This window comes from Brienomyrus brachyistius, unplaced genomic scaffold (genome assembly GCF_023856365.1).
Source record: "Brienomyrus brachyistius isolate T26 unplaced genomic scaffold, BBRACH_0.4 scaffold123, whole genome shotgun sequence".
Taxonomy (NCBI): domain Eukaryota; kingdom Metazoa; phylum Chordata; class Actinopteri; order Osteoglossiformes; family Mormyridae; genus Brienomyrus; species Brienomyrus brachyistius.
In genome coordinates, this window is record NW_026042398.1 from 378,913 (window position 1) to 398,133 (window position 19,221).

Sequence of the window (19,221 nt, forward strand, 5' to 3'; positions counted from 1 at the left end):
ACAAGGGAGCACATATAATGCAGTAGTACACTCTTACTTTATGTATTAATTAACCAGAAACTATGTGTTAGTTACGTACTGATCCCATGTTTGATGATCATTAATCAATCCTAATAGTTTATGTATTTCATGCAGTTACTATTTGTTCATGATTTGTACTTGAGTAGTAACTGAGTTATTAAGTGCTCCCTCAAGTAAAGTGTTACCATGTATATTTTTATTAATATAAAATTATTATCCGAAATTGTCAGCTGCAGTCTTTGCAGAGGTTGCTAGTGTTTTAGTTTTTTATACTTTTGTATGTATTTTTGTATACAAAATTGCACAGCTGACGACAGGTGTCATCTTTGCAGGGCATTATTTTATAAAGGACGCCTGCTAGTGTCAGGTTTGCCATTCAGACGACACACAGCTGTTGAAAATGGCAGATGCACTATTTAGGGGGCAGAGAGTGATTTTGGCCAAACTTTGTCACCCCATTGACATCCCGTCAGGCCTGACTTCCTGTCATGTGACCCACCGGGCTCGACGCCAAAGCTCAAAAACTTCTAATGCACAATGAAAACATTTATGGCTAATAGAATAACATCAGTGATGGATGAAGCGGGTCAGCAAGGCATCCCTGGACCCCTAGGGCTTCGCCGACTGACTTTCACAGCATGTGAAGTTTTCCAAAGGGTTTGTTTGGCTGCGGTTTTGGTTTAATTATGGAGCAAAGCCTTGGACTTGGACTGCTGTGAGATGTGGAATTTCTCAGTTCCAGGGAATTGTTGGAAAAACAAGATGTGAGTGAGGTGGCGGAGCAGGAAAACACTGGGGGGGGCGTCTCAGAAGCGGGAATGGGGGGAGGAGGATACTCAGATCTCTATCTCCTGACTCAGCAAAGATTATTTTTGAAGGGTTTTCTTTGGATTAAGCTTGGATCTCTTGGTCACAGGCCAGATATTCCCCCCTGTCCTGGAAGACATCATCTGTGGATATAGTGGGAGTGGTGCAAGGCGCGCGGGTTAGGGTTAGGGTTAGGGTTAGGGTGCTACCTTAGCTCAAAGTGTTTTTAGTGGGGGGGTGCAGTTTTTCAGGTGAAGGTGTGTTTGGGTCCATGTGAGGGTGTTTTAGGCAATTTGAGTGCATATTGGGGGGTGTTTTACGCCCAGTGTACCTCAGCCCTGCATGTTGCACTGACACTGCCCATATGACCCCCCCAGAACGGCCCAGCTTCTCCCGCCGGCCAAGCAGCCGCGTGGTTCTGGCGGAGGACAGCGTGGAGTTCCGCTGCGAGGCACGTGGAGACCCTATCCCCACGGTGCGCTGGCGTAAGGAGGACGGAGACCTGCCTCGGGGGAGGTAAGGGGCATGGTGACCAAGAGCTGGAGTCTCCGTGATCACAGCTGCTGATTGGACGCTCACCCGCACGCGTGTCTATGTGTGCATGTGGCTGTAGGTACGAGATTCTGGAGGACCACACCCTCAAGCTGCGCAGCGCGGCCCCGGCGGATGTGGGCTCTTACTCCTGCGTCGCAGAGAACATGGTGGGGAAGGCAGAGTCCTCAGCCACTCTCACGGTGCACGGTGAGATCCTACAGCCGACCTCTGACCTGAGCGTAGCCCGCCTCATACAGCCAGACTCTGCTAGCTTGTCTGGGGCAATTCTACAGTTTTTTTTTAGATGGGGAGGGCCAACCTTATCACTAACCAATGATATGTTTTGAATCGGCGAATGAGTGGACCAATCAGCTGTTAGCTGGGACCTGTGGCCCCACATGCAACCCTGTTGTACACAGTTGCAATACAGATGGGGCATCTTTTGGAACCGGCACATACCTGGAGCTTCCTCACACTCACGCTGTTTGACCCACCATACAGACCCTCCATATGCTACAGTTCCAACAAAGAGCATGGCTGCTTTTTCATGGTTAACCTGCCCCTGGGGGGGGGGGACTAGCTGATGGGATGGCTGACAGCTGGCATCTAAGTCGCTAAGCAGACACAGGCATATGCCCGGGTGTGCACTTCTACACCAAGCATGAGGTCAGCCTGCAGGAGTAACAATTGAGCCCCTGTGTGGGCAGGAAACAGGAAGTGGATGCCAGTATAGAGAGTGGCGTTTTGGCCCTTCAGGGTGAAATGGGACTGGGCTCACTTTGTAGACAGTAGCCACCCTTCGCTTTAGAAGAGCAGCCCTGTAAGAAAGACCCATAGAGGAATAGAGCCTAATTAAAGACAAACCAGCTTCAGTCCCAGGATGGGAAATGACATGGTCCTAATTACAGACTCTAATTCCAGAACTTGGGGGGTGGGGGGGGGGGTTGTGCTGGTAATTTTGGGTCCGTACCCAGATGAGGAAAGACGAGGGGAGGTGAATTGTCCACATACTCTTCTCTCTCTCACACACACGTACTCTTCTCTCTCACACACACGTACTCTTCTCTCTCTCACACACACATACTCTTCTCTCTCTCACACACACATACTCTTCTCTCTCTCACACACACGTACTCTTCTCTCTCACACACACACATATTCTTCTCTCTCTCACACACACATACTCTTCTCTCTCTCACACACACGTACTCTTCTCTCTCACACACACACATACTCTTCTCTCTCTCACACACACATACTCTTCTCTCTCTCACACACACATACTCTTCTCTCTCTCACACACACGTACTCTTCTCTCTCTCACACACACGTACTCTTCTCTCTCACACACACATACTCTTCTCTCTCTCACACACACGTACTCTTCTCTCTCTCACACACACGTACTCTTCTCTCTCACACACACACATACTCTTCTCTCTCTCACACACACATACTCTTCTCTCTCTCACACACACGTACTCTTCTCTCTCTCACGCACACGTACTCTTCTCTCTCACACACACACATACTCTTCTCTCTCTCACACACACATACTCTTCTCTCTCTCACACACACGTACTCTTCTCTCTCACACACACACATACTCTTCTCTCTCTCACACACACATACATGCTCTCTCACACACACACATACTCTTCTCTCTCACACACACATACACACTCTCTCACACACACACATACTCTTCTCTCTCACACACACACATACTCTTCTCTCTCTCACACACACATACTCCTCTCTCTCACACACACATACTCTTCTCTCTCTCACACACACATACATGCTCTCTCACACACACACATACTCTTCTCTCTCACACACACATACACGCTCTCTCACACACACACATACTCTTCTCTCTCACACACACACATACTCTTCTCTCTCTCACACACACATACTCCTCTCTCTCACACACACATACATGCTCTCTCTCACACACACATACACGCTCTCTCACACATACACACTCTCTCTCTTTTTCTCTCCGTCTTCAATTCTCATCTTTTCCTTTTATTTTCCATGTCGTCTTTCCTGTGCCAGCTTGTCGACAGCGGGCAGTGTGGTGAAGGGGGGGAGGGGGGGGGGGGTGTTGAACAAAAGCAGGTTAGATTACCCCCCAGAGGAAATCAGACATGACAAAACGTCGTTATCTGATGTGGATGATACTTGTACAGTAGCTTGAGCCTGTTGGAGTGCTTGGAGTGAGTTATGGAGCAGGAAGTGGAGGTGTGGGGGATGTCTGTCAGCTGGGGAGGTTGAATAGACACATACACACACACACACACACATATACAGACACACACACTTACACCCATACAGACACACGCATATACAGACACACACAAACACGCATATGCAGACACACACACAGACAGACACACACATACAGACACATATACAGACACACACACAGACACACACAGACACACACACACATACAGACACATATACAGACACACACACACACACAGACACACACACACATACAGACACACACACAGACACACACATACAGACACAGACACACACACATACAGACACAGACACACACACACATACAGACACACGCATACAGACACACGCACACATACAGACACACACACATACAGACACACGCACACATACAGACACACGCATACAGACACACGCACATATACAGACACACACACAGACACACACACAGACACACACACAAACACACACACACAAACACGCATACAGACACACGCATGTACAGACTCACCCATATACAGACACACACACACAGACACACACGCACATACACAAACAGACACACAATCATACACAATCACATAAACACGCACACACACATCCACACTTACATACAGAGGCACACACTCAAACACACACAAATACACAGACACACTCAAACACATGGACACAAATCTGGTCCCCACAACGTAATAATTACAAAAAAAGACCCACACACACACACACACACACACACACACACACACACACACACCTGCCTTTATAACTTGCTGCAGCTCAGAATGTTTTTACATTCAGCTGATTTGCTGCTGATGTAATAGAAACTTAATGTTCACCGTTCGCCTGGGGTTTCTCTAAGAAACGGAGGCCGGCTGCACTTCTGGGTCTGCTGGCCCCCCTTCCATGATACCAAGCCCCCCCCACATTGGTGTACCCACACCGAGGCACAGACGGTCGTTCTCTCAGCCGTCAGTGCTAGCAGGCCCGGCACAAGTCTGGCACAGGGTGGACTGGCCCTAGAAAGGGGCATCGGGGAAAAGAGAAGGCAGCACAGACTTTGGCTGATTTCTCTGGGCTGCCATGCTGCTTCGTGGGGGGGCTTTGGCCAGGGTAAGTGAGGCATGGAGGAGACAGGAGGACGTGGGGGAGGGGGGCGGTGGGATTCTTTCAGTGGCTAGGGTGTCGAGTTTCCAGGAAGAACCCAGACTTTTTCGTTATGAATGGGGGGGGGGGTTGTATGGCTCAGCTGATGGAGGGTGCCGGGGGAGTGTCACTGAAAGCACTGTAAAGTGGGGGGGTGTATAGCTCAGCTGATGGAGGGTGCCGGGGGAGTGTCACTGAAAGCACTGTAAAGTGGGGGGGTGTATAGCTCAGCTGATGGAGGGTGCTCGGGGAGTGTCACTGAAAGCACTGTAAAGTGGGGGGGTGTATAGCTCAGCTGATGGAGGGTGCCGGGGGAGTGTCACTGAAAGCACTGTAAAGTGGGGGGGTGTATAGCTCAGCTGATGGAGGGTGCCGGGGGAGTGTCACTGAAAGCACTGTAAAGTGGGGGGGTGTATAGCTCAGCTGATGGAGGGTGCCGGGGGAGTGTCACTGAAAGCACTGTAAAGTGGGGGGGTGTATAGCTCAGCTGATGGAGGGTGCTCGGGGAGTGTCACTGAAAGCACTGTAAAGTGGGGGGGTGTATAGCTCAGCTGATGGAGGGTGCCGGGGGAGTGTCACTGAAAGCACTGTAAAGTGGGGGGGTGTATAGCTCAGCTGATGGAGGGTGCCGGGGGAGTGTCACTGAAAGCACTGTAAAGTGGGGGGGTGTATAGCTCAGCTGATGGAGGGTGCTCGGGGAGTGTCACTGAAAGCACTGTAAAGTGGGGGGGTGTATAGCTCAGCTGATGGAGGGTGCTCGGGGAGTGTCACTGAAAGCACTGTAAAGTGGGGGGGTGTATAGCTCAGCTGATGGAGGGTGCCGGGGGAGTGTCACTGAAAGCACTGTAAAGTGGGGGGGTGTATAGCTCAGCTGATGGAGGGTGCTCGGGGAGTGTCACTGAAAGCACTGTAAAGCGATTCTCAATGACCCCTGACTGCGTGGAGATTGCTGCGGATATGACACCAGGTGGTCCGTAGCTGGATGGAGCCCTGCGATTTAATGAGCCTTTTTCCGGGGTCAGAGGTCAATTTGGCTCCTAGGTTAACGGCCTTAATCCAGACAGGATCACTGAGACGTATTTACATAACCAGGAAGTTAGCTGTGTGTCTGGGACTTTATTACCCATCTAAGGTGTACTTTACGTACCGTGACGGGTTCAGACCTTGGATTACAATCAAAAGACCATCAGCAGATGGGTGCAAGTGTTTCTGGGGAGGCACAAAGTCTGGGAAATGGGATACTCAAAGTCATTTGCTAGGATAAGGTCTACAGGCCACAGGTCACACCAAGGTTGTGGAAGAGAAGATGATCTTGCTAGAACTGTTGACAATACCAGATTGAGGTCACTGCGGGACAGAATGAAGCTGTTTAAGCTGTTTGGGCTCATTGGCAAGTAGGAGTTCAGCCCAGAACACTAAACTGTAGCGATAACAATAGCATAACAATTCCTTTCCATTGGCTAGAAGCTTTGTGTAAAAGCTGCCCTATTGGTGTACACCACCTGATCCCGCCTCCTTTCCCACTTCCTTCAGTTTGCCTTTTACCCCGCCTCTGCTCCCACCTTCCCTGACTCCGCCTCCATTTCCAACCTCCTTGACTCCACCTCCACTCCCGCGTCCCTGACTCCGCCTCCACCCCCACCCTCCCTGGCTCCACCTCCACTCCCACCTCCCTCCTCCTCATTTTTCTTTTGCATCATTAACGCATCATTCTTTGTCTTTTTTATTTCTAGTCATGTCGGGTAAGTCGCCCATCAGCCAGTCGGCCATCCGCTGCACTGACCGCAGACAGAAGTAGGCTTCATACATCTCCACCCCCATCACTCCTCTCCATGCACCAATCAGCATTCATGTTTCAGTTGTCAGCGGCAACAAAGGAAATTGGTAAAAAAAAAAAAAAGAATGTTTGTAAGAGAAAGGTAATGAGTGTTTTTATCATATTTCTCTGTTGATCTTCCTGGTTTACATCCATAAGCAGCCATGCCCCCGCTGTTAAGGGTGTTTTCCTTCTCATGAAGAAAGTCGTCATACCACCAGAATAAGGAAAGTTGATGTTGGCACTTTTATGAAAATGGTGCTGATTTCACAGGCGGGTGGTCTTGTTGGTATTGGCTCGATTTTGAACGGGCTCGCTAACCAGCTATTTAACTACCACGCTTACTAGCGAGCCACATCAGGCTGTTTTGACCTCATGTTGGCCTTTCTGACTTTGGCTAACCTGCAGCTGCTCCTCCCCCCAGTGCCCCCCGTTTTCGGGGTGAGACCACGGAACCAAGTGGTGCAGGTGGGCCGGAGGGTGACCTTCCAGTGTGAGGCGTTGGGAAACCCCCAGCCTGCTATCTTCTGGCAGAGAGAGGGCAGCCAGGTGAGTGCTGGACTACTCTATGGCCCTGGGGAGGCATGGATGTCATTACATGCCAACCTGTCTAGTCTTGTTTTTGACACATTTCTGATTATAATTGTTTGCAGTATAAATAGGAACTATTCAAATCCTACATTACCCACAATTCCTTGCTCACCCCAGTCTCTCTTTCCCTTCATTTTCTTCAAGAACCTGCTGTTCACCTACCAGCCCCCGCAGCCCTCTAGCCGCGTGTCCGTGTCGCAGACAGGCGACCTGACCATTACGGATGTGCAGCACACAGACAGCGGCTTCTACAGCTGCCAGGCGCTCAACGTGGCTGGCAGTGTGATCACCAAGGCCCTGCTGGAGGTCACCGATGGTGAGGAAGCCGGTCTCCACTACACACAGCTGGCTCATGACGTCAGGGGGGCCCCGCCAGCAGGGGGCGTTGTGGTTAATGACTCACAACCCGATGATTGCCGGTCCCGGGAGGAGTTCCACGGTTACTCCTTTGAGCTGTGACGCCTGCATGCATAAATAGGTGGAAAATTGTCTTTTTTTATTGCATTAACATGGTGTTTAAGCGTCTAACGGGGAATGTGTTTCTTTTACACACTATACCTGCACCAACTAATCCTTTGTGAAATCACTGGAGTACGAAGCGGCAGTAATTGTAAGTTCCTGATCCCCAACATCGCCCCCCCCCACTCCCACCATATTGCCTCCCAGTTTCAGTATGAGCGCAGCTCTATAGGGCTGTATGAGGGGGGGCTTTGTACTCTGTGGGGGGGGGGGTGCGTCGGGAAGCTGCAGAGGTGAGGAGGCCACCAATAACAGTTATTAAAACCGGAATCCGTCCACTGAATTCGCCTCCTGGGCCTGTGAGGTAATTATAGCACAGGAGCCCCTCAAGCATGAGCAGCCTGAGCACAAAAGGAGCAGGAATCGCAAACATGTCCTCAGTTAAAAGCGAGGGCCTCTCTCTGGCGTAGGGGGCGGAGCCGCTCGTGTGAAACCGGGCCCTAATGGAGCCGTAATGGACGGCCCGGCCCTCTGTTGTGTCTCTAATTACGCCTGATGTAAATAAGGCGGAAAGGCTTGCGCTGGTGATCAGCTTCCGGTCCGGAAGGTTCCGCTGCCCATGTGGCTTGATTTCTCTCCGTGCCGCCTCCGCCGCCCAGCCTGTAGGCATGTTCATGGTGTTTTTCTTATGATGAACATTTGGTTTCATCTGGAGTTCCTCAGCTCAGGGAGATGAAACCTGTAAGGGTGGGGGTTTGGGTGGGGGTGAGGGGGGGGGCTGATCCTCCCACTGAATGATTGGGAAATTGCTTCCAGTTGTGACCAGTCTTTTTCCGCATTTTTCCATTAGCAGTGCAGACAGACACTTTGCCAGATTACCAGTATGCACGCACACTCTTCCTCTCCTCCCTTTACCAGTGTTCTCCTTTCTTCCTCCTCTGTTATTCATTCTGTCTCTTCACCGTGTTGATCTCGCTGTCTTCTTCACCTCCGTCTGTCCTCATAGGAGCAGAGTATCACCCCCGGTGGATGCACATTTCCCCCTTACTCCTTCCCTGACCTCCTCCTTCACTACTCTCCTTCTATTCCCCACTTTTCTTCTCTGTCAAATAAAAAAATTAACATTTTAATAATAACTATGGTCTTAACGACGGTAGATGACTAACGAGTGCCTCGCTCTCCCACACCCAGCAGTGTCCGACCGGCTGCCCCCCGTGATCCGGCAGGGCCCGGTGAACCAGACGGTGCCGGTGGACGGGATGGCGCTGCTGTCCTGTGAGGCGTCCGGCTCCCCTGTGCCCAGCATCCTGTGGAAGAAGGATGGGACACCAGTCTCTGGTTCCGACTCGCGGCTCAAGCAGCTGGACACGGGGGCGCTGCAGATCCGCTATGCCAAGGTACTGCGGCGGCGACCATTGTGGCTGTGCCGGTAATCGGAAGGTTGCTGGTTCAATTCCTTTGCCAGGGTCAGAGTGGTTTCACTATCGGGCCCTTCAGCAAGGCCCTTAACCCCTCATTACTCCAGGAACTGTCTAACCCAGCTTTCTTAATTACACCTTGGATAAAAGCGTTTCCTAAATTAATCGTGATTACAGCTGGGGGACACAGGAACATACACCTGCATTGCATCCAACCCCAGTGGAGAAGCCATTTGGAAGGCATTCCTGGAGGTGCAAGGTGAGTCAGATGTCACTATACTCACTATGTATACTAACTGTGTGTTTTCATATACTCACTTTATATACTCGCCATGTATACTCACTGGGTATACTCATATATTCATATGTATACTCACTGTGTATACCCACTATATGTACTCGCTAAATATACTCACTGTGTATACTCACTGTGTATACCCACTATATATACTCACTATATGTACTCACTGTGTATACTCACTGTGTATACCCACTATATATACTCACTATATGTACTCACTGTGTATACTCACTGTGTATATTCATATACTCACTTTGCATACTCACCTTGTATACTCACTGGGTATACTCATATATTCATATGTATACTCACTGTGTATACCCACTATATGTACTCACTATATATACTCACTGTGTATATTCACTGTGTATACTCACTGTGTATACCCACTATATATACCCACTATATATACTCACTATATATACTCACTGTGTATACTCACTGTGTATACCCACTATATATACTCACTATATATACTCACTGTGTATACCCACTATATATACTCACTGTGTATACTCACTGTGTATACTCATATACTCACTATGCATACTAACACATGAACACTTGCATTTACGTCTGCACACCTTCCCTGCCTCTCCTAGTGCGGCATGTGAGTAACAGTATACCCGTAATTGTGTTCACGGGCGTCGTTAGGGCTGTTTTAACGGGACTTCAGCTCCCCCCAAATAAATGGACACATTGGTTTAAATAGGGTATTCTTATTCACTTTCATTTAAATCAGACCCCCCTAGTAAAGGCTTGGGCCCTATTCCCATAGATCTCCAGTGGTACTCCTGCTTAGGTTTTTGAGACATGCTATTAAGTTCCCCTCTCTTCCCCTCCCTTCCTCCTCCTCACCCTCAGAGTTTGGGGTCGCGGTGCACCCCGCCCGGCCCACAGACCCAAATCTGATCCCCAGCTCCCCGTCCAAACCTGAGGTAACTGACGTCAGCCGCACCTCTGTCACCCTGGCCTGGAAGCCCAACCCTAACACCGGGGCCACACCCACTTCCTACATCATCGAGGCCTTCAGGTGAGTGAACAGCAAGCCTCTCGCGATTCACAGCCTATTTCATCGTTGTTAGTTGTTTCTGTCCCTCCTGCCATCCATGCTGTCCCACTCTGATCACATGACACCTCATGTGACCTCCACCCCTTTCGACATTCAGTCACGCCTCTGGAAGCAGCTGGTTGACCATGGCGGAGCACGTGAAGACGGAAAACTTCGTCCTGCGGGGCCTGAGGCCTGGAGCCATCTACCTGTTTCTGGTGCGGGCGGCCAACGCCTATGGACTGAGCGACCCCAGCCCCGTCAGTGAGGCTGTCAGGACCCAGGGTAGGCGCCGGGACACCATGCAAACACGAGGCCTTTAGTGCAGTTACAAGGGCAAATCTCAATGTGCGTCCTTCATTGTACTTGTGTTCTTCTGTACCTGTTTTACGTCACCTTCCATTGTCAAAGACCAGCTCTAATAGTAAGAACACAAGTACAGATGACATTAAAAATCCCTGAATGTTGTTCTTGCTCCGCCCCAAATATCAAGGATACATCAGATGCATCCTCACCAAAGGAGACCAATACCATGATTCATTGCGCCCTGAGTTCATTTTTGGAGGGCAAGTTAGCAAGATAGGTCTTGCCAAGACCATCAGTATGACCTTCGCGTTCCTGGTATTGAGATTCACCCCTGCTGTGCATGGCCAGTGCAGTAAGCAGATGATTGACGAGTGATGCTGACGAATGATCTTGTTGCACAGAAATCCCGCCCACTGCTGAGGGTGTAGACCACCGGCAGATCCAGAAGGCCCTGAGTGACGTGGTGGTGCACTTACACAATCCCACCATCCTCTCCTCGTCCTCGGTCAGGGTGCAGTGGACAGTGAGTACTGTTTAGTGCTCACATTGCAAAACCACTGGCAATGAAAGTCCGTGCCCTGGTTAAACTGGGAACCACACACTAACCTGCTTATCTATTTCTCCCTTTCCTCCCTCTCCATCTTTCTCTTTCTCTCGTTTTCTTTACTTCCGTCACTCTTCCTTATTCTTTTTGCCACCCGATAGCTATAACAGTGTTCTTCGGTTCTTCAGTCATGATGTCACTGACTCCTCATTTCTTACCCCTGCCACCAGGTGGAGCAGCAGTCTCAGTACGTCCAGGGCTATAAGGTGATGTACCGGCCCTTTTTGGATGCGGGACAGACTCGGGGACAGTGGGGCGTATTCGAGGTTCGCTCCGCTGCCGAGGATGCCGCTGTGGTGCCCCAGCTCCGGAAGGGGGCCACCTATGAGTTCAAGGTGCGGCCCTTCTTCGACGAGTTCCAGGGTCCTGACAGCGAGGTCAAGGTGGCCCGCACATTGGAAGAAGGTGAGCCAGGGCAAGGTCATACAAGCCGATGCCCGACTGGTTGAAGCATTCTATAGCTGCTGTCTGTTAAAGGAAACAGTGGGTTCTGATTTGCTGCTTCCTTGTGGCTATACAGCATAAGTAAGGGAAAATACAATAAAAGCCCTACAACAAACAAAGAGATTATAAGGTTGCTTTGGTACAAATGTAGGGGAGCGCACACTGCTGTAGGAAGGTGTACTTGGCCTAAAAGCATGACCAGAAAACCAGAAAACAGCTCACAGCTCGCCAGTTCCCTTGCGGGTGCGGTGTAGTTCTGGGAATGTGCAGGGAAGTGGTTTGGGAGTGACCCAGGGCTCTGCAGCGTGTGTGTGTGTGTGTGTGTGTGTGTGTGTGTGTGATAAAGAGATAAAGCAACAGGAGGGGATGGGGAGTTGGGCAGACACGAGAGCTCACTGACCCTGCAAAAGCCACCGCTTACAAGCTCGATTTTAACGCATTAAATTTAATCTCCCTGAGCCATTAACGGCACAGAGCAGCCGGGCCGATTTCCTGTTGTGTAAAACAGGCATTTACTGCAAATTAAAAATACTGCCCGGCCGTTCTGTTAGTTCTGGCATCGCAGGGCCGCGGGAGATGGTAGGGTGATGCCTGTTCATTTGTCGCCCAATGTGAGCAGAGCTGCCTGAAGCGTCAGTCAGGCGGTATTTAATATCACACGTCGTCACTAACAGTTCGTCCGTGAGTCACTTTAAAATAGCTTTTCCTGGGGGAATTGAAAACAGGGAGGAAAAATCACACTCCACTGGAAATGATTTGCTGACCCCGGTTAGACGAGGAGTAATATCCCTCTAGGAGTGTACAGACGGCACGTCGGGGAGACAGTGGCGAGGCCGGCATGAGAGGATCTTCATGTCAGTGTTTGTGGTCACGGTTGGATGATGCGGTTTCTGCAGGCAGGACATTGATGGGTGTGGGGGGGGGGGGTCAGCTTTCCCCATGGGGCCTGTGGTGAAGAAGAGTATTTGTGGTGAACAGTATGAAAAGAGTGTTAGAATAAACAATGTGTACTGACACGAGCCCCCCCCCCCCCACCCACCCCACCTTCCCCAGCCCCCAGTGCACCCCCCCGCGATGTCACTGTAAAAAAGAGCGACGACAATGGGACCGCCATTCTGGTTGCCTGGCAACCGCCTCCCGAAGAAGAGCAGAACGGAGTAGTCCAGGAGTACAAGGTAAGAACAATGAAAGTGAGAGACTAGGCCCATTCAGAGTACTGGGACCACTGAGGGGAGCACAGCGATGGGGGCTCATTCACACAGAGCCTTGTCCAGGATGCACCTAAGGCTGTTCTTCGCTTGGAAGGAAATCCTGGCGTATGAATGAGTTACATAAAGTTATTAAAAGCTGAAGACGCTTGCTGTGCAATGAGACAGGCAGAGGGGAGGGCAGTGAACAGTCTGTGCGTTGTTATATATCGCCCTCTGCTGGTCGGGCCTTGTCGTTACATTGACGATGAGCACAAAGCTTTTTGGTCCATATTCCATGTAATGTCAATGGAAGGACAGAACGCAGTAGTTCAGGGTTCAAGGAGCTGGACTCTATTATAGAGTGTCTGATTCCTTTCCTAGAAGGGGCTGTTTTACAGGCATCATCTCTGACTGGATGCTGTATCTGTCCATCTTTGATTGGTTGCTGTAACTGTCCATCTCTGATTGGTTGCAGCATCTGTCACCCTGGGTGTGAGCTCAGGGTCTCTGGGGTAGTTCTGTCTGTGTGGCCTTTCACATTAAATCATTCTTGCTCTAGTATCACTTGCCCACACATCTCTCACGATCCTGCAGATCTGGTGCCTGGGTAATGAGAGCCGATACCACATAAATCGCACCGTGGACGGGTCCACCTTCTCGGTGGTCATCCCAAGCCTGGCCCCGGGAGTGCGCTACAGTGTGGAGGTGGCTGCAAGCACCGGAGCTGGTCCGGGTGTTAAGAGTGACGTCACCTTCTTCCAGCTGGGTGAGTAAGGTGATGGGGACAGGGGTGTGACCACAATCAGCCACACACACTGATATACTCACTGACAGTGTCTCACAGCAACACAATCAGCCACACACACTGATATACACACTGACAGTGTCTCACAGCAACACAATCAGCCACACACACTGATATACACACTGACAGTGTCTCACACCAACACAATCAGCCACACACACTGATATACACACTGACAGTATCTCACACCAACACAATCAGTCACACACACTGATATACACACTGACAGTGTCTCACACCAACACAATCAGCCACACGCACTGATATACACACTGACAGTGTCTCACACCAACACAATCAGCCACACACACTGATATACACACTGACAGTGTCTCACACCAACACAATCAGCCACACACTGATATACACACTGACAGTGTCTCACAGCAACACAATCAGCCACACACACTGATATACACACTGACAGTGTCTCACACCAACACAATCAGCCACACACACTGATATACACACTGACAGTATCTCACACCAACACAATCAGTCACACGCACTGATATACACACTGACAGTGTCTCACAGCAACACAATCAGCCACACGCACTGATATACACACTGACAGTGTCTCACACCAACACAATCAGCCACACACTGATATACACACTGACAGTGTCTCACAGCAACACAATCAGCCACACACACTGATATACACACTGACAGTGTCTCGCAGCAACACAATCAGCCACACACACTGATATACACACTGACAGTGTCTCACACCAACACAATCAGCCACACACACTGATATACACACTGACAGTGTCTCACAGCAACACAATCAGCCACACACTGATAAACACTGACAGTGTCTCACACCAACACAATCAGCCACACACACTGGTATACACACTGACAGTGTCTCACAGCAACACAATCAGCCACACACACTGATATACACATTGACAGTGTCTCACACCAACACAATCAGCCACACACACTGATATACACACTGACAGTATCTCACACCAACACAATCAGCCACACACACTGATATACACACTGACAGTGTCTCACAGCAACACAATCAGCCACACACACTGATATACACACTGACAGTGTCTCACAGCAACACAATCAGCCACACACACTGGTATACACACTGACAGTGTCTCACACCAGCACAATCAGCCACACACACTGATATACACACTGACAGTGTCTCACACCAACCCAATCAGCCACACACACTGATATACACACTGACAGTGTCTCACAGCAACACAATCATCCACTCACACTGATAAACACTGCCAGTGTCTCACACCAACACAATCAGCCACACACACTGATATACACACTGACAGTGTCTCACACCAACACAATCAGCCACACACTGATATACACACTGACAGTGTCTCACAGCAACACAATCAGCCACACACACTGATATACACACTGACAGTGTCTCACACCAACACAATCAGCCACACACAGTGATATACACACTGACAGTGTCTCACAGCAACACAATCATCCACTCAAACTGATAAACACTGACAGTGTCTCACACCAACACAATCAGCCACACACACTGAAATACACACTGACAGTGTCTCACACCAGCACAATCAGCCACACACACTGATATACACACTGACAGTGTCTCACACCAACACAATCAGCCACACACACTGATATACACACTGACAGTGTCTCACAGCAACACAATCATCCACTCACACTAATAAACACTGCCAGTGTCTCACACCAACACAATCAGCCACACACACTGATATACACACTGACAGTGTCTCACACCAACACAATCAGCCACACACTGATATACACACTGACAGTGTCTCACAGCAACACAATCAGCCACACACACTGATATACACACTGACAGTGTCTCACACCAACACAATCAGCCACACACTGATAAACACTGACAGTGTCTCACACCAACACAATCAGCCACACACACTGATATACACACTGACAGTGTCTCACAGCAACACAATCATCCACTCACACTGATAAACACTGACAGTGTCTCACACCAACACAATCAGCCACACACACTGATATACACACTGACAGTGTCTCACACCAGCACAATCAGCCACACACACTGATATACACACTGACAGTGTCTCACAGCAACGCAATCATCCACTCACACTGATAAACACTGACAGTGTCTCACACCAGCACAATCAAGCACACACACTGATATACACACTGACAGTGTCTCGCAGCAACACAATCAGCCACACACACTGATATACACACTGACAGTGTCTCACACCAACACAATCAGCCACACACACTGATATACACACTGACAGTGTCTCACAGCAACACAATCAGCCACACACTGATAAACACTGACAGTGTCTCACACCAACACAATCAGCCACACACACTGGTATACACACTGACAGTGTCTCACACCAACACAATCAGCCACACACTAATATACACACTGACAGTGTCTCACAGCAACACAATCAGCCACACACACTGATATACACATTGACAGTGTCTCACACCAACACAATCAGCCACACACACTGGTATACACACTGACAGTGTCTCACACCAACCCAATCAGCCACACACACTGATATACACACTGACAGTGTCTCACACCAACCCAATCAGCCACACACACTGATATACACACTGACAGTGTCTCACAGCAACACAATCATCCACTCACACTGATAAACACTGCCAGTGTCTCACACCAACACAATCAGCCACACACACTGATATACACACTGACAGTGTCTCACACCAACACAATCAGCCACACACTGATATACACACTGACAGTGTCTCACAGCAACACAATCAGCCACACACACTGATATACACACTGACAGTGTCTCACACCAACACAATCAGCCACACACACTGATATACACACTGACAGTGTCTCACAGCAACACAATCATCCACTCAAACTGATAAACACTGACAGTGTCTCACACCAACACAATCAGCCACACACACTGAAATACACACTAACAGTGTCTCACACCAGCACAATCAGCCACACACACTGATATACACACTGACAGTGTCTCACACCAACACAATCAGCCACACACACTGATATACACACTGACAGTGTCTCACAGCAACACAATCATCCACTCACACTGATAAACACTGCCAGTGTCTCACACCAACACAATCAGCCACACACACTGATATACACACTGACAGTGTCTCACACCAACACAATCAGCCACACACTGATATACACACTGACAGTGTCTCACAGCAACACAATCAGCCACACACACTGATATACACACTGACAGTGTCTCACACCAACACAATCAGCCACACACTGATAAACACTGACAGTGTCTCACACCAACACAATCAGCCACACACACTGATATACACACTGACAGTGTCTCACAGCAACACAATCATCCACTCACACTGATAAACACTGACAGTGTCTCACACCAACACAATCAGCCACACACACTGATATACACACTGACAGTGTCTCACACCAGCACAATCAGCCACACACACTGATATACACACTGACAGTGTCTCACAGCAACGCAATCATCCACTCACACTGATAAACACTGACAGTGTCTCACACCAGCACAATCAAGCACACACACTGATATACACACTGACAGTGTCTCACACCAACACAATCAGCCACACACACTGATGAACACTGAAAGTGTCACACACCAACACAATCAGCCACACACACTGATATACACACTGACAGTGTCTCACAGCAACACAATCAGCCACACACACTGATATACACACTGACAGTGTCTCACAGCAACACAATCAGCCACACACACTGATATACACACTGACAGTGTCTCGCAGCAACACAATCAGCCACACACACTGATATACACACTGACAGTGTCTCGCAGCAACACAATCAGCCACACACACTGATATGCACACTGACAGTGTCTCACAGCAACACAATCAGCCACACACACTGATATACACACTGACAGTATCTCACAGCAACACAATCAGCCGCACACACTGAAATACACACTGACAGTGTCTCACACCAACACAATCAGCCACACACTGATAAACACTGACAGTGTCTCACACCAACACAATCAGCCACACACACTGATATACACACTGACAGTGTCTCACAGCAACACAATCATCCACTCACACTGATAAACACTGACAGTGTCTCGCAGCAACGCAATCAGCCACACACACTGATATACACACTGACAGTGTCTCACAGCAACACAATCAGCCACACACACTGATATACACACTGTCAGTATCTCACAGCAACACAATCAGCCACACACACTAATATACACACTGACAGTGTCTCACAGCAACACAATCAGCCACACACTGATAAACACTGAAAGTGTCTCACACCAACACAATCAGCCACACACACTGATATACACACTGACAGTGTCTCACAGCAACACAATCAGCCACACACACTGATATACACACTGACAGTGTCTCACAGCAACACAATCAGCCACACGCACTGATATACACACTGACAGTGTCTCACACCAACACAATCAGCCACACACACTGATATACACACTGACAGTGTCTCACACCAACACAATCAGCCACACACACTTATATACACACTGACAGTATCTCACACCAACACAATCAGCCACACACACTGATATACACACTGACAGTGTCTCACAGCAACACAATCAGCCACACACTGATAAAAACTGACAGTGTCTCACAGCAACACAATCAGCCACACACTGATAAACACTGAAAGTGTCACACACCAACATAATCAGCCACACACACTGATATACACACTGACAGTGTCTCACACCAACACAATCAGCCACACACTGATAAACACTGAAAGTGTCTCACACCAACACACCAGTCACAGCCACACACACTGTTATTCGCTCTCTGGGTCCCATCCACCCCCATCCTCATGAACCCCTGCTCCCTCTCTCCCCCCCCCCCCGGCCCCCCAGCTGATGATACCACACACAGCCTCGTCCTACCTGCCGTTCCATCTCTTCTCTTAGATGTGTAATCAGGGATAATGACGGCCCAATCTCAGTGCTATTATAGTACATTTCACCAACATGACAACCCTTAATGAGAAGGCGTTTGGGAAGAGACCCCATCCGCTATGCAGCTTGTGGCTGCCTGTCACAGGGGCGGCGACTGTGAGTCAGACATGCCCATCTGTACAGGCTACATGCTCTAGCCCTCCTAGGGAATGCGACCAACCAGCAATCATTTCATCTACAGTAATTCTTTGAACCACTGCACCCTCTGCTGGCTGGTTATTACATCGAAGTATCTTGAATAATGTGAAATTCTGTTACAAACTAACACACACACCCTCAAACATATACAATCACAGATTTGCACACATGTGGTACTTACAGGCAACAGACACACGCATCTATAGTCATGGATGTAATATCATACACACACACGCACACACACACTTATTTGTAATCATCT

General features: G+C 49.2%; 1 protein-coding gene across 1 annotated transcript in view; it reads left to right on the forward strand.

Annotated features, from left to right (window-relative positions):
- Positions 1 to 19,221, forward strand: part of LOC125727863 (roundabout homolog 1-like) — a 156,260-nt gene that overhangs the window by 121,713 nt on the left and 15,326 nt on the right. The window contains 13 exon segments of the mRNA XM_049004840.1: positions 1,206 to 1,344; positions 1,442 to 1,569; positions 6,495 to 6,503; positions 7,002 to 7,126; positions 7,313 to 7,484; positions 8,819 to 9,024; positions 9,223 to 9,304; positions 10,211 to 10,379; positions 10,516 to 10,682; positions 11,105 to 11,226; positions 11,478 to 11,712; positions 12,805 to 12,926; positions 13,536 to 13,707. Of these exon segments, the coding sequence (XP_048860797.1) occupies positions 1,206 to 1,344; positions 1,442 to 1,569; positions 6,495 to 6,503; positions 7,002 to 7,126; positions 7,313 to 7,484; positions 8,819 to 9,024; positions 9,223 to 9,304; positions 10,211 to 10,379; positions 10,516 to 10,682; positions 11,105 to 11,226; positions 11,478 to 11,712; positions 12,805 to 12,926; positions 13,536 to 13,707 (1,848 nt within the window).